This window comes from Vollenhovia emeryi, unplaced genomic scaffold, assembly GCF_000949405.1.
Source record: "Vollenhovia emeryi isolate VEMERY1.0 unplaced genomic scaffold, V.emery_V1.0 DF939142.1, whole genome shotgun sequence".
Classification (NCBI taxonomy): Eukaryota; Metazoa; Arthropoda; class Insecta; order Hymenoptera; family Formicidae; genus Vollenhovia; species Vollenhovia emeryi.
Genome location: NW_011967224.1, coordinates 995,157 through 1,009,844, shown reverse-complemented (window position 1 = coordinate 1,009,844; position 14,688 = coordinate 995,157). Strand labels below are relative to the sequence as shown.

At 46.4% G+C, this 14,688-nt stretch overlaps 3 protein-coding genes across 8 annotated transcripts; 2 read left to right on the top strand and 1 right to left on the bottom strand.

Annotated features, from left to right (window-relative positions):
* Positions 1-4: 4 nt before the first annotated feature.
* Positions 5-1,664, top strand: LOC105566905 (dolichyldiphosphatase 1-like; the record flags this gene model as incomplete). The annotated part of the gene is made up of 4 exons (XM_012021303.1): positions 5-244; positions 321-499; positions 580-801; positions 1,509-1,664. Coding segments are annotated over 4 exons (774 nt in total), but the record flags the coding sequence as incomplete, so codon positions are not given.
* Positions 1,665-5,285: 3,621 nt separating this feature from the next.
* LOC105566776 (endophilin-B2) lies at positions 5,286-11,774 on the top strand. Of its 6 annotated transcripts, none has more exons than XM_012021058.1 (9): positions 5,287-5,443; positions 6,047-6,188; positions 6,325-6,453; positions 6,685-6,847; positions 6,930-6,993; positions 7,084-7,119; positions 7,917-8,107; positions 8,250-8,273; positions 9,966-10,012. In XM_012021058.1, the coding sequence occupies exons 1-8, from the start codon at positions 5,381-5,383 to the stop codon at positions 8,266-8,268; spliced, it is 807 nt and encodes a 268-aa protein (XP_011876448.1). In that variant the 5' UTR covers positions 5,287-5,380; the 3' UTR covers positions 8,269-8,273; positions 9,966-10,012. The 6 variants fall into 6 exon arrangements, with proteins under 6 accessions (XP_011876446.1, XP_011876448.1, XP_011876447.1 ...); XM_012021053.1 differs by lacking the exon at positions 8,250-8,273 and adding an exon at positions 11,416-11,774 and having other exon boundaries at positions 5,288-5,443; positions 9,966-10,101; XM_012021056.1 differs by lacking the exons at positions 8,250-8,273; positions 9,966-10,012 and adding an exon at positions 8,810-9,860 and having other exon boundaries at positions 5,286-5,443.
* Positions 11,775-11,866: 92 nt separating this feature from the next.
* On the bottom strand, positions 11,867-13,491 carry LOC105566775 (40S ribosomal protein S18). The gene is made up of 4 exons (XM_012021052.1): positions 13,296-13,491; positions 12,720-12,905; positions 12,546-12,647; positions 11,867-12,082 (listed from the first exon to the last, which is right to left on the bottom strand). Exons 1-4 carry the CDS (start codon positions 13,296-13,298, stop codon positions 11,915-11,917), a joined length of 459 nt encoding a protein of 152 aa, XP_011876442.1. The 5' UTR covers positions 13,299-13,491; the 3' UTR covers positions 11,867-11,914.
* Between the last annotated feature and the right edge of the window lie 1,197 nt (positions 13,492-14,688).

Here is a 14,688-nt window from a genome sequence, read left to right as displayed (position 1 = left end):
GTTTCTAACGGAATTTTTACCAGGGAGTGGAGGTGAAGTTTCCCCAGATAAAGTCTCCGCCGGTTGGGTCGACCTGAACGTTCCCAAGAACGGAAGTGAAGATCTGTTACTCCTTACGATAACGTGCGTTCACAAATTTTCAGGGGACGTCTTCGGGCAGCTTCTGGCTGTAATAAGTCTAATACCCTTCGCCATCGTAGCCGGTTTTCTCACGTTGATACTTTTTAGGAGGGATTTACACACCGTAAGTCAATCGCCGACGCGCAATGCCGATCTAGCTTACGGGTGCCGCAAGTGTGAACCACGCTCTTCGTTTGCAGATCGTGTTTTTTATCGGAGTCGCCGTCAATGAATCTATAAATTACGTACTGAAGCACACGATTCGCCAGGCGAGGCCGCTGAAGAGAGACGGCCTGTACGCCGAGTATGGCATGCCGTCTACACATGCACAATTTATGTGGTTCTTCGCTGCGTACGCAACACTTTTTATATACTTTAGGTAACCGTGCGTCCGTGAATCGTATCGCCTGCAATCGTGTCGCCCGCTCGACTCACCCGCGCGTCTCTTTCTTTCCGCAGATTAAATTACAATTGTACGATAGCCGAGAGATTTTGGCGGACAATAGTAGCGATAGGATGCATCGTCACAGCCATACTGGTGACCTGCAGCAGAGTGTATCTGCTGTACCACTCCAACACCCAGGTATTCTGCGGTGCGCTGATTGGGATTGCGATGGGGACAGCGTGGTTCATAACAATGCACACGGTCCTGACGCCGTTCTTTCCTATAGTGGTCTCGTGGTGAGTAGTGGGAAAGCAGTGTGCAGTAACAGACGAACGTTCCCTATTACGAGATCGGCTGATACGAGACAGCGGAGTTTCTGCCAACACGCGGAGAGAATTTTCTCTTGAAATTCACTCCAGAAATCGTGTGATCGCGGAACAACGTGGCATTGTGAAAAACTGTATAAGAGTTTTTATTTTACCACACATTTTACTAATAAAACGTATACTGAGTTTACTAGTAATGTATGGTAAACATTTCAAAAAGCTCTCGTGAAACTCCTCGGAAAGCCGCGCTGTCCCACGATTGTATGATTTACAGGCTAAATTTTGAGAGAAAATTCCGTGTAGGCATTACCTGTTGGTCCCATCATGAATTTATTCATCATGTAAAAATACAAGGTGAGACATTGCGCACGTAACCGATTTGTGAGGCAAAGTATTCAGTTCTTGCTACATTCGACCGCGATGATTTGCAATTTCAAGGTTTGGGGCAAAGTTCTGGTTTGGTCACGAGTGCACATCCGCGGGGATGTTACACCTGGTATTCTGGCATTGTGAATTTATCGAGGGTGAAATCTGTTCGGTGGAAAATTGATTGTTAAGTCGTGTAATTATCGCGATGAAAGATCTGGAAGATTGATAGCCCATCTCGTAACAGGGGACTTTCTCCTGTCGGCAATAAAGCAACATTCGTCCCTGTTCTAATTTCTGCTGTCCCTCAGGCGGATATCGGAGTTCTTGTTGCTGCGCGACACGACGCTGATCCCTAACGTTCTGTGGTTCGAGTACACGAACATCCGTACGGAGGCGCGGGCACGAGCGCGAAAGCTATCGGCGATCGGCAGGTCGCATTGACAACCAAGTACGGTCGGCCGACGGGCCGATATTGCGTAACAAATGCCTTGCTGACGAACGACTCGAGACGTCAAACATTCCCGCAGTTCTACCGCGTTCGAGGTTCAACGCGGAAGAGACCGCGTTCGAAATATTCGATCCAGATGCGGTTTCACGAATTCCAGCGCAAACGCGAAACTGACCGTCGATCGCGACACGATTGTTACCGTTCTGCATTGTCATTCAACGTTGTCACTCGGCGTTTATCATTCAACATTATGATAGTTATCGTCTATTATTGCGACAATTTTAAATATTTTTAGAAGCAGTGGAGATAATCGAACGTGGCGCAAGCTCGCGTCGATTCGCGACTGCTGGAAGAACAATGCCGGGAGGAAGACGATGGATACGACTGCCGTTGTAACCAGACAGATCGCCGGCATTGCCGAGATGCAAGTCGTCAAGTGCGTTCGCGCGTCCGAGCACGATTGTATTCCCACAGCAAGTTACATTCTTTTTAAACTCTCGCAACCTGTTCAGCGGGATTTTGTACCGACTCCCAAGAGGAACGTACTTTGCTGGATCCTCTCACCGCGTGTTCCCGACACTTCATCAAGAGCGAGACAGTGGGACGCGCCGACGCTCGAATCGAACATTGCAACTCGGAAATTGGGCGACCAGTCAACAGCGAGCAGCGGTGAGGGGAAAGGCCGAGTCTCGACGAATGCGTTTCCGAACGATTGACACGCAGGAGCTTCATCAGCGGATCGTTGCACGATTCATTCAGCGACGTACTCGCGAAAATCGGGACATTCATTCGACGCACCGTTTGCGAGTCATAGGAGATATTCATTTTCCGAGTGACACGAGGGAAGGACTAGTGTAACAAGTTAAATTAGATGACCACTCGACTGGAGTACAAGGGGGACATTGTAGAAACCACTGGGTTGATGAAAACTAGTAGCACAGTACATTGGCGCGATATTGGGGAAATAATGTAAATCTAATATTCCCAACTTTGGTCCAATATTGTAAGATGACACCTCCCTCTTATTTAGTCCATCTATGCGGCAACATTCAAAATACCACAGCCAATATTTAGCAATGTAATATTCATATTACATTGCTAAATATTGGCTGTGGTATTTTGAAAACAGACGTGGTATCATTTTTCCTTCGAGCGAGGAAACCTGTAGCGAGTCTTCAGGTTCAGAAAAGAAAAACATTAACGAAGATCAAGTTATGTCAGAAGAATTTATGTGTATTTTGAAATTAGAAAAGAAAAACATTAAAGAAGACGAAGTTATGCTAGAAAAATCTATTAAAGATGACAATTTGCCATCGTATATTAGACCAATGTTGCCGAATAGATAGACTAAATAAGATGAGGCGTCCATCTTACAATATTGGACCAAAATTGGGAATATAATAGCGTTTTCGACTGGACCAGGATTAATCGCTCCGGGAGCGATTAATGACGTCACGAGTTTTGTTTTAGGTTACTAGACAAATAACCCAAATGCAACCCATGTTCGACCCATACCATTGCGAATTGATCCATCAGTGCTAAGAACCCTGATGGAAAAATTTTGCTGAAAATGTAATGAAATTGATGCAAAGTGAAATGAAAGTTATTGGAAACTTGTTGAAACCATTTCAAAATAAATCATAAGTTTCGTTATGAAATTCAATGAAATACTGTGAAATTAGATGAAAGTTAATTAATATTACTAAAAATTAGTGAAAAAATTTTAGAAATGTTGTATATTATGAAATTTGCAGAATTTAACTGAAAATAAATTTTTTTTATTTAATGAAAAATTGCTGAAATGATAATGAAATTGGGTCAATTGCAAGAGATTTTCAACCAAATTTCAGCAAATTTCATTACGTTTTCAGCAAAATTTTTCGATCAGGGAAGCTACGTTAGGTTACAATCAGGTTATACGTGCGTGTTTATTGTGGAACAAAGCATCCTTTGACGATAATAACGCGTAAGTTTACCAATAAACATTTCGATTTTATCATAAAATTGAAAAGAATATTGTAACTAGAACCTAATCCAGGTTCATAACCCATTTTCGGTCGAACATATGTTCCTAGTATCTTCGGGTTAATCGCTCCGGGAGCGCTAAAACCCATGTCAGTTCCAGTCAGTCGAAAACGCTATTAGATTTACATTATTTACCAATAGTGCCAACAATATGACTTACATTGCTACGGTCTAATATTGATATAATGGCCGGTATTCATAGTCGGTTCTTGTTTCAAAATCGTCCCAAGTGTTGTCTTAAGAGGCTAATACAGCTCTGTGATTGGTTGAAAACACATTAAGAGTATACTCAAGGTGATCTTAAATATAAGAACGGACTATGAATACCGGCCAATATTAGATCACCATTAGACCGATGTTCATATTACATAAATGTTGGCCGAAGCACTTCCAATATAAATCGAGTATTGTATAATTGCTATCGTACAATAATTTATTCCATGACTTTATATTGGGGAAATATTGGCCAATCTATTTCCAATGTAATCAATATTAGACCAGGGTGCAGCCAATGTTTAGCCAATGCACGGTGCTTCTAGGGGTGGTTTACGTTAGAGATAAAGTTGCAATACAACGCGACTCGACGGTGTACGCCTGTCCGTCGTCGAGTTGTCGTCATTCGCGAGATTACTGCCTGAAGAGCGTCCGAGCGTCATATCAGTCTTTCGATTTTCCTTTTCTTTCCACACCTGGTAAACGACCCTACCCTTACGGAAAGAACACTCAAGTTTTGAGTGTTAACACTCGAGTGTTTTTTTTTTCCCCGCAAGGGTAGTAGCCCAGTGCATTGGCTAGACATTGGCCCGAGCCAACCAAATGCTGGGCCAATGTTTAACCAATGCTTGGTCAATGCACTGTGCTACTAGGGGAGGGTTCTCGGGAATCCTGATTTCGAGAAGCGAGCACACGCGAGGACGGCGGCGTTAATCGTTAGTCGGATAGAAGTACGAGCGGGCGAGTACGTAGCGGCGTTACACGCGGTAGCGGTAGCTCATCTCTCTTTTCCTCGGCGTGAGGGAGAGAGAGAGTGAGGGACGTTTGCGCTTCGTCGGTGAAAAAAAACTCGACAATGAAGCAGCGCGCGGTCGGACACTAAGCGGTCTCGTGAGAATCCCTGTATAGAGAACGAGTCGTCTCGCCTCGCGACTCGGAGCGCATTTAATAAAATACGTATTGCCACGCACGACAGCGATTTCATTTATCAGAAACCTGCGGAAGCGGCGCGCGATAGCGTATCGAGTCCACACATTTCGGGAATTGTGTAAATTGGAAATACAATATGCAGTGTCGTACGATGCTTTTAATGGCGGGGGGGGATAAGTGGCGATTTAAGTATTTAAAAATGACCGCGATACACAGGAGAGTGTCTCACGGATTTCTGCCGCATCGTATTACAATTGTACATTGTTTTACATTTATTTAATTACATTTAAAAGAAAATATATAGAAATCTGTGTAAAGAGCAATTTTGCAGCCGGCCATTGGGCACGAATATCTAGATACGTCCGATCGAAAATTCCTAGTAACCCTAGATTCCGGAAGTGCCGAGGCATTTAATGAATCCTACGCGACAAAGCACAGGGAGCGTGGGAGACACACGGTGCAAAGGCGTGAGAGAGAGAGAGAGGAGGAGGGAGGGAGGGGGGTTTGGGTGTTTGCTGGGAAGAAACTCGCGATCGCGTGAGAGAGATCCCCCGACTCGCGAGGATGGACTTCAACGTGAAGAAGCTGGTGAAGGACGCGGGAGCCGCCCTCAGCAGGGTCGTCCAGGTAGGAACGTCACCCCTTGCCTCTCGTACCCGATCGGGACTGGTCGAGACGGGGCCTCGCGGCGAGGAAACGCGGGGCGCGACGTCGAGCCCGTCGGCGTGCGTCAACCGTTGACATTAGCGACGTTCGCGGGCGAGGACGATCGAAGGCGTCCGCGCGTCATCGGACGGCTTCCTCGGCCGCGCCTCGCCGCGGATTCCGCGCTCCGTTTCAGGCCCGGGTCCCTCGCGGCCCGGTCGATCGACACCGACGACGCGCCTCCGCGATCGAACGCGGACGCGTCACCTTGCCGCAACGCTATATCGGCGTCGCAGCGATGACGCGGACTTTGAGCTCGACCGTTGGCGACTATACCTTTCGGGGACACTACAGGTTTGTTTTCTATTCCTGCACTGGTGATCGCTGGTGCAATAAATTGGAGTGAGACATCACTGGTGCAATAAATTGGAGTATGTATATTTTCTCATTCTAGTAGCCTACCGCGCTAGAATTCACCGGTGCAGGAATGGAAAGCAAACCCTGTGTATCGGGACGCTCGTGCGCGAGAAGTCGCCCGAGAAAAGATTCCAGGATTCAGATCACGTTCGTTTTCGTGTCTTGCAGATGACGGAGGAGACGCTGGGCACGTCGGAGAAGACCGAGCTGGACGCGCATCTGGAGCACCTGGCGGAGAGAGGGAACTCCACCAAGACGTGGACGGAGAAGATACTGCGGGACATGGAAGCCGTGCTCACTCCGAATCCCGGTATCCGATGCCGCTCGAATTGATTAAATTTCAGCTTGATAAAGCGGCCCCTGACTGCCAATATAACCATTGTTGTACTTAGCTGGATACATTCTGTCTTTTTCTATCTCATTCTAAGACGATGCGTCTTGTGCAGGTAACAGAATTGAGGATTTCTTTTACGAGAAGATCGACAAGAGGAGACCTAACAGGTTGAGCAACTTGGAGTGCGTAGGCACCGATATGATAGAAGCTGGGAACGACTTTGGCCCAGGGATAGCTTACGGTTAGTGTCGGGAGGTTCCGTAGTAATAAATAGGGGTGTATCTGCGGGGAGGTAGGCACTAAGGCGCGCCACTTCTTAATTTTTCACGAGAAGAATAAGGGGCTTAGAACTAGACCAGGATTCGAACCTGAGTCATTCCGCTTGCTGGGCGAATGCTCTGCCAACTGAGCTATCCGGGCCACGTGTCTACGCGACGCTAGAGAACTTTGGTACAGGAAGATTCGATTTTAGGTAGCGCGTTAATCAAAGTCGGCCAGTGCCAGCAGAGATTGGGGCAGATCGAGAGGGATTTCATAGGGACCGCTGCCAATTGTTACATACAGCCTCTGAGGAAGTTCTTGGACGGAGAAATGAAGACTGTCAGCAAGGAAATGGCGATACTGGAGACTAAGAGGTGACAGAGCTCTTCGCTTATCCTATTCGCGCTAAAAACAAAAGACAAGTCTCGCCTCTAACGCTTAACGATTCTGATGTAGATTGGACCTGGACGCGTGTAAAAATAGAGTAAGGAAAGCGAGGAGCATGCTGGGTCAGCAGAGTGTAAGTACCGTTAACTGTCGATTCCGTTAAAAAAAATGTCTTCTATACGTTTACGATGTGTTTTGTCCTCCACACTGCTGCGATTTATAGGAGTCCGGCATATCACCCGAAGTGTTGCTCGATCAGGTATTGACGCAATAGTTTCGCTCGCCCTCCTGACTCAGAGACATTCAAGTCCGATACGATTAAGACGAAACGGGACTCTCATCGCTATTATTCAAATCTGTTACACTTCACAGATAATTAAAATAACTATCGTTGTCACGTACCCGCGATTGTTTGCATTGTCATCATAATATTCTCATTCGCTTGTACGCGTATATCCCTGGTAGCACAGAACATTGGCTGAACATCGGTCCAACGTTGGTTACATTGGAAATGCATCGGCCGATATTGTCCAACGTAGAGCCGATATTGGAATCAATGTAAATATTGCACGATAATAATCGTACAACATCAGACATATTGGAAGTGCATTGGCCAATATTGCTAAATATTGGCTAAATACGAGAAGGCGCCTATCTTACAATATTGGACCAATGACATCGTAATACTAGATTTACATTATTCTTTCGTATTGCACCAATACATTGTGCTACTAGGGATACAATACATAAGCAAGAAGAATGGTAATAACGGTTGCGGATCGCGAGGCTACGTACGAATCGTCTTCTCACGACGCGGATCCAGTAGCAATAGCTGCGTCTCGCGGCTACAATCGCTTTAGCTTCCCGACTTCGCTTTAGGGCTGAGCAGAATGGCCGTCTTGTACTTTTATTGCACGTCACTACGAGATAAAGACTGAAAACGTAAAGCGTCGACTTGGGAGAGTACAAAACAGCCGTTCCTCTCAGGCTCGTAGACAGCAAATACCGAGGTACACGTGGGAAGCAATAAATAAAATGTATACGTTGCTCACTCAGGCAGAGAGGGAGCTGAGGGTAGTGCAGTCGGAGTTCGATCGGCAAGCGGAGATCGTGAAGCTGCTGCTGGAGGGTGTCTCGAGCTCGCAGGCCGGACACCTGCGGTGCCTGCACGAATTCGTGGAGGCGCAGGCACGCCACTACGCGCAATGCCACGCTGTCATGCAGGATCTGCAGCGCGAGCTTGCCGGGTAAGTTCGCCGCCCACGCCGCTTTTCGACTTCCTTCCTTCGTTCTCTCAAAACTAATCTCTCTGTCTACTCTATTCATCTCTGTATTCGGCACATTTATTGTCCACGTACAGTGTTTTATTATCGCAACATTTCTGTACAGCTATCCCACTTTATGGTGATCTGAGTGAGTAATGTTTGACAAACCTTGAGAATGGCAGTATCGTTGATTGTGTTTAGATATTTCGATTCGTCAGCTCCGCTTCTCCTTGTAGCAACCGCGGGGGGGCATAGATTTGGGCAGAGAGACGCGACAAAATGTTCCGCGACACGAATGTCTCGCCGCGCGTAAGACGCGGCGGTTTGTGGTTTGACGAACATTACCCGTTACGGCCGGTTTCAACGAGCGCCGGTTAATCTTGAACCTTCAATAGGCGAGAATCAAAGCGGAATTGAAGCTCCAGGATGGCTCGGTCTCGGTGAGGCCGGTGGGTGATTAACTATACCAGATCTAATGCCGACACACGATCGCCGATCAGTCGCTTCCATATCAGCTTCCCGTCTCCAAAGCTTCGTAATATTCGTAGCAACAGAATGCAAATTGTTCTTTTCGTTATCTTAATTACCTCCCCGCTTCCTCTGGCCCTCGCGCAATCTGTTCCGAGTGTGTTTCCCTCGTCCCGGCTACACTCTATCTCTGCTTGCACGATTGGTAAATTGCAGGGCACGTCAACCGAGCCCTTTGCTGAGAGTCAACAGCGAGGAAGTGATCGAGCTAAACCCCTCGCCCACTCTCTCTCAAAACTCGCCCGTAACCGCCGGATCTGCCGCTTACGTTACCGCCACATTCGACACTGATACCAGTAAAGTTTAGCTTTTCAACCCTCCGGACACGAGGCGTCGGATCGTTATGAATTTCGGAGTCCCGTTGGCAATTTAATTGACGGATCTACGTTAGCACGATTACGCAGTTTTTCCCCCTTTTCCAGCGACGTTCGTTGAAACTTCACTTCACGTACGCGTTAAAAAGCTTGGCCCCCCGACCGTCGCTTAATCGTTGCAGCCTTGTTATCAAACGAATACTCTATAACGTTGTATAATTGTATATTTAGGCGAAGTAGAGAATGGACGAAGCAATTTCTTCTCGACGAACCTCTTTGTGAACGATTTACGGCGATCAGTGCGGTTTACTCTCATCTTTACCTTCTTCTACTGTTACTATCCTCTCGTTGTTCTTGTCCTTGAGAACAGTTGCTTTGGATCGCCGTAACTCGACCGAGAATGGCCATAGTGGTAGGGGAAACTAATCCACGGTGCTATAACAACGCCATGTAACTAAACAACGACATAATTGTATAGATACATATCACGCTTTTCTTGGTTGTATACTAGAATGTCGATAATCTGCCTATATTATAATATACCGCGGGGGGGAGAGAGAGATTAAAATTCCCGTCTCGTAACATCCGGGGCGAACCGTGTAACAATCGACAATGCATGCGACTGAATCGGTAAAAAATTCAAGAGACACGCGCGCTCACGAAACAACTAACAAGATGGCTCGAATACGAGACTCGGGCTCTTTGAATTGCATGCATACTAACTCAATTCGCCACACAATCGAACACTTCTGTCATCTCGCTCGCTGTAACGAACCCGTGGAATCCGGCGGTGAGTGTGTGTGTGTGTGTGTGCCTGACGAGACGAATATTACAATACGTTCATGTTGACGTTGCGTGGCAGTGACAGTCCTCAGTAAAAAAGTTGCTTACAAGTTCGGTTGTGTCTTCCTATCCCCGCGCGACTATCCCCCTCGTACACGAGATTTATTAAGGATAAGATCATGGCACTGTAATTCACTTGTCGTTTACCTACCCAGACTATCTGGGGGTCCTTATTACACCACCCCACCAGCCACCACCAACGCACTAGCCGAGAACGGTCAGGACAGAGCGAGAGTGTTGTGCAATTACGACGCGAGGGACCCTAGCGAGCTAAGCGTCTTGCAGGACGAGGTAACCAAGTTTGTGATTTAGGTACACGCGACAGCATGTTTGGCGATGTCTCGAGCGAAGGGCATGAATCTGTAGTCGGATTAAGTTATGATACTGTGTAAGGTCACCTACTTACAGTCTCTTCTTCTTCTTCTTCTTTTTGACCACTCTGTATAAATATGTATTGTAGAGAGATTTTCTTTTGTATCTTCCTCGGATCGCCGTGCGAGACTCGTTTTAGGCTTAAATCTTTCGGGACCGCCGTTCGACCTGTTTCTCGACTTAGGCTCCGTGGAGAACGATTCGGACCCGGCGCGTCCGGAGAGAGATCCGTCCCGAAAGAATTAAGACGCCGCCCCGAGATGTTCAACTTCTTTTAACACGCGTTATAGAGTTAAGTATTCGTTATTATAAGTACAGTTTTTTTTCTTCTTTTCAAATCGAGACGCTCGCTACATATATACTTGCATAACTTGTAAGAGCTCTCTGTTAACACTAACCAACGCTGTACTGATGCATTTAATTTCAAGCAGCTAATATGTCGTTAACTCGCTGAAAGATATTACATATTGTTCTCGAAGGAAGGCTTGAAAAAAATTCGTATTCTCACGTATTGTCAGAGAGAAGGAAAACGGAACGTTGAAACTCACGATACACTCTTGCGTTAATATCGGTGGGGAGAAAAGTGGGGGAAAGTTATTTCTCGAATGAACGCACGGCTAGATGGGGAACAAGGATAATAGCGATTAGCAACGTTAATAGGTCGTTCCGCGGAGTTTCGAGAATCGAATGAATATTGTACGTGATCCTTTAAAGAAGTTAGCCTTGTCTCACGATTCACCGAGTTGTATTGTGCATGATAGACATTGGTTGTATCGTAATTTTCAATCTGTTTTAACTTACATTTGCGCTTTCTTACATTCACTTTCTTTTAATCGATGTGTCGCTAGCATATCACGTGTCACACGTCTCCTCCACGTTTACAGATTTGTAAGATAACACACGAGTACAGGACACATCGCGAACGGATCGTATCGTACTTGCGCGTGGACGGAGTTACTGTATATTTATTCAAATTGTGCATGTATTATGAAATAAACGCCTACCGTTTTACTTTGTTACGAGCATTTTATTTATTGTGTCACGACTACTTTTCGTCTTATTGTTTTGTACGCTTATCTCGATGTGTATCTATAGTGACGCTACAGAGAACGCGTGCCTGTGTACCATAATCAATACGATGTACTAATTAGACTGTGTACAAAGTTATACTTTAATAAATTGAATATATCTTGAAAGAAAGAAAGACGGGAGACACGTGTGTGTTTTTTCTAGGTAATCGGTATTTATGAGATTCCCGACGACGACGATTACTTCATGGGGATCCGAGGCAATCAACGAGGGAAGGTGCCCAAAGTATACTTGGAGACGCTTATTATACGTCATTAATGTCAGTTAGAAGCTATCGTCTATTGTCAATTGCATTTCTAGAGTCAATTTAGCGCACTCTGCGCTCTCTCTCTCTCTCTCTCGCCAAGTTTCGTTCCTTTCAGCTTGCACTAGTCTCGAAACAATAGCAGTCTTACTTGGCTTGAAAAACCCGTTACTTCAGGAACAAGAGATTATTATCCCGGCGTGAATAAATTTACTAGTCTACGAACTAAAAGCACAGCACGACACGATGGAATTATTCTTGTATTCAATATTGTGCCTCGCAATCGTGAGTCGCGGCCGTTTCTCTTCTCACGACCGGCACCGCGCGCGGTCGAGAATAAAAACATTCGCCACCGTTTAAACATTTATTATTAATAGCACATAATATATGTATAAAAGTTTACTTCTTTTTCGACACACCCACCGTACGCCCGCGACGACCAGTGGTCTTGGTGTGCTGGCCGCGTACACGGAGACCCCAGTAGTGACGCAGACCCCTGTGAGCGCGGATCTTCTTCATCCTCTCCAAGTCCTCGCGCAGTTTCGAGTCCAAGTTGGCGCTCGTGAGCTGCAAGACGATACACACACACATACACACGAAGTGTTACAAGTACCTTGCGATTTTATCAATGATAGCGTAAGTTGTATGTAAATAACTTCATCTCTGTTGCACTCTCGTACCTGTTACTCGAGATAGGGAACACTACGAAGCAATACAAATGTACAGCAGTGCAGTCGCTATTGCACAAGCTACCAGCTGAACGTGCAATGAACGTTTGCACGTTCAGTCGTGAATTTGTGCGATGGAAATAGCACGGGACACCACGAGGATGGACAAACGATTGTTATATAAATCGTCGCCTGTATCTTTACAACTGAGTATCTCTATGCGTTGAATCTCAATAAATATTCTGCCCCACATATGCGAGAGACGCGTTTCTCTATGTGTACGCGTTTACATTTTTCGACAATAAAGCCTACGTGTTTCAAGACCCGATCTCTTTCCCTCCCGAGATAAATGCGTCGAGTACCTGCGAGTACTTTCCATCGACGATGTCCTTCTGCCTGTTGAGGAACCAGTCGGGGATTTTGTACTGCCTAGGGTTTGCCATGATCGTGACGATTTTCTCCACCTGAAAGCATTTTCCGCACGTCAGCGGCGTTCGTCGGTTCGCAGCACGAACGTGACGCGACAAGACACTCACCTCCTCCTCCGAGCACTCTCCGGCGCGCTTGTCCAGGTCGATGTCCGCCTTCTTCAGGACGATGTTGGCGTAGCGACGACCGACACCCTTGATCGCGGTCATGGCGAACATGACTTTCCGGTTGCCGTCGATGTTCGTGCCCATGACACGAAGAATGTGCTGGAACTTCTCAGGAATCACGAGCGACTGGAACAAAAGGCGTGCGCCACCGTGGTTATGCGTAACACTCGACGTCTAACCTCATACGCGACGCGCGACGACCCGCGAAGCCACTCGACGAATTTTTTTTCCGTCGGTCGCGTGGAGCACCGTTGGATCTTGGCGATTGTCGCGAGAGCGCAGGAAAATTAAAGCCGCGAGACTCGCCCGCGGCGACGCGAGGTTAGAAGCGCGACGCATCGGACGCTAACCTCCAAACGTCGCCAGGTCCGATTTTTCACGCGGCGTTTGTCAAAATATTCCCCGAGACAGATTCAAAATCGACGAATTTAACATCCCGCTCGAACACTCGGCGCGTGTCGCGCAAGATTCCGCGGTGAAGCTCGGATTTTACGAGGAACCCGCGTGGACACTCACCATCTTGCCGTAATGCTTGCCACCGAAAGACGGAGAGCGGAATGGAGAGCCGCGAACAACCGGAAGTGACCGACGAGCCTCGTATCGATTAGCGAAAATGGCGCGAGCCAAGTGAACTTTGAAAGCCGAGACACTTCGACCACACAAGGTTGCTTTCTTTTTAGCGAACGCAGTCGACACTTTTGACACAAATCGACAAATGTCGCTTTCCACTTAAAATGTAATTCAAACTCAATCGACACTTCTGCTCGGGAGGAAAGTTGGAGTGTATTTTTCGCAGACTGTTTTAAACGCGACTGATAAATGTTAATATCTCTCGTACGAGACGATCGAGATTCTCGTAGGAAATAATCGCGTTACGACAAGCGACGCGAAGACACGCGAAACGTCCGCCTCGCTCGATTGAACCGCACTAAATGATAGACTGTTTTCGACCGAGGTGTTTACGGCGCTACGTCATTTCGTGGAACCAGCGCCCGGCGTTCGACCGAGTTGTTTACGTCGCTCGGCCAAGCAAAGTCACGCCGTACGCAAGATCACTCACGCGGCAACAATCGACGCCGCGGCGTCGTAAACACCTAAAAACTGAGCGCGGATTCCAAGAAATGACGTAGCGCCGTGAACACCTCGGTCGAAAATAATCTGTTGAACCAAATCAGTCGACGCGTATTAGTCGAGCGAGACGGATATACCGCGATCATTTCCTACGCAACGCGATCGTCTCGTGCGAGAGTGATTAGCATTTATCAATCGCGTTTAAGTAATTATCGCGATCATGTCGTCATAATCTCTCGAACAATTATACGTACAAAAGTGCGCGTATAACATAAAGTTTCCATCTTCGTCGCGTTCGGGAGTGCCGTTTAAATAATTGAACTAAAGACTTTCCAAAGCTCATTTGAGGAACAAGTGTTCGCTAAATGTCCGCTCCTGTCGACGGCCACACTTCTGAGATTCGGCAGTTTTTCGGGTAAAATACTCGTCGACTCGAAGTGGAGGCGAACTTGACGGAACGAAGTACGTACTTTCAAATGGGCTTTACAACGGGAGTGTAAAGTCGCGCGAACGATCTTTGTGTTTTCGCGAGTGTGCCAGAGACAATCCCAATGGAGTAGGAGGCCTAGGAGAGGCATCGGGCGCCGGCGGAGCAACTTTACGGTAAGAACCTTTTATTTAGTGTAAAATTAATCTTCTTTCCAGTTCACTTGTTAGTCGTTTTATTTCATAATTCTATAATTTCGAAACAATAATTGGAGAATAAGAAGTAATTAAAAATTTTAATAAAAGTTTATTCTTGTGTAGATCTTTTGCGGAAAATCTCATGCGCATTAATCATTTAAATATCAAACCAAATAAAACGTTTAATACGCATAAGAATTACTTATATTTTATA

Excerpts from the sequence above, each read along its gene's own strand:
- LOC105566775 (XM_012021052.1), bottom strand. Across the intron at positions 12,648-12,719 it reads GAGAGTGCTCGGAGGAGGAG|GTGGAGAAAATCGTCACGAT; the intron begins GTGAGTGTCTTG and ends AAATGCTTTCAG. Across the intron at positions 12,083-12,545 it reads TCGATGGAAAGTACTCGCAG|CTCACGAGCGCCAACTTGGA; the intron begins GTACTCGACGCA and ends ATCGTCTTGCAG.
- LOC105566776 (XM_012021053.1), top strand. The coding sequence starts at position 5,381 with ATGGACTTCAACGTGAAGAAGCTGGTGAAGGACGCGGGAGCCGCCCTC. Across the intron at positions 5,444-6,046 it reads CCCTCAGCAGGGTCGTCCAG|ATGACGGAGGAGACGCTGGG; the intron begins GTAGGAACGTCA and ends CGTGTCTTGCAG. Across the intron at positions 6,994-7,083 it reads GCATGCTGGGTCAGCAGAGT|GAGTCCGGCATATCACCCGA; the intron begins GTAAGTACCGTT and ends TGCGATTTATAG.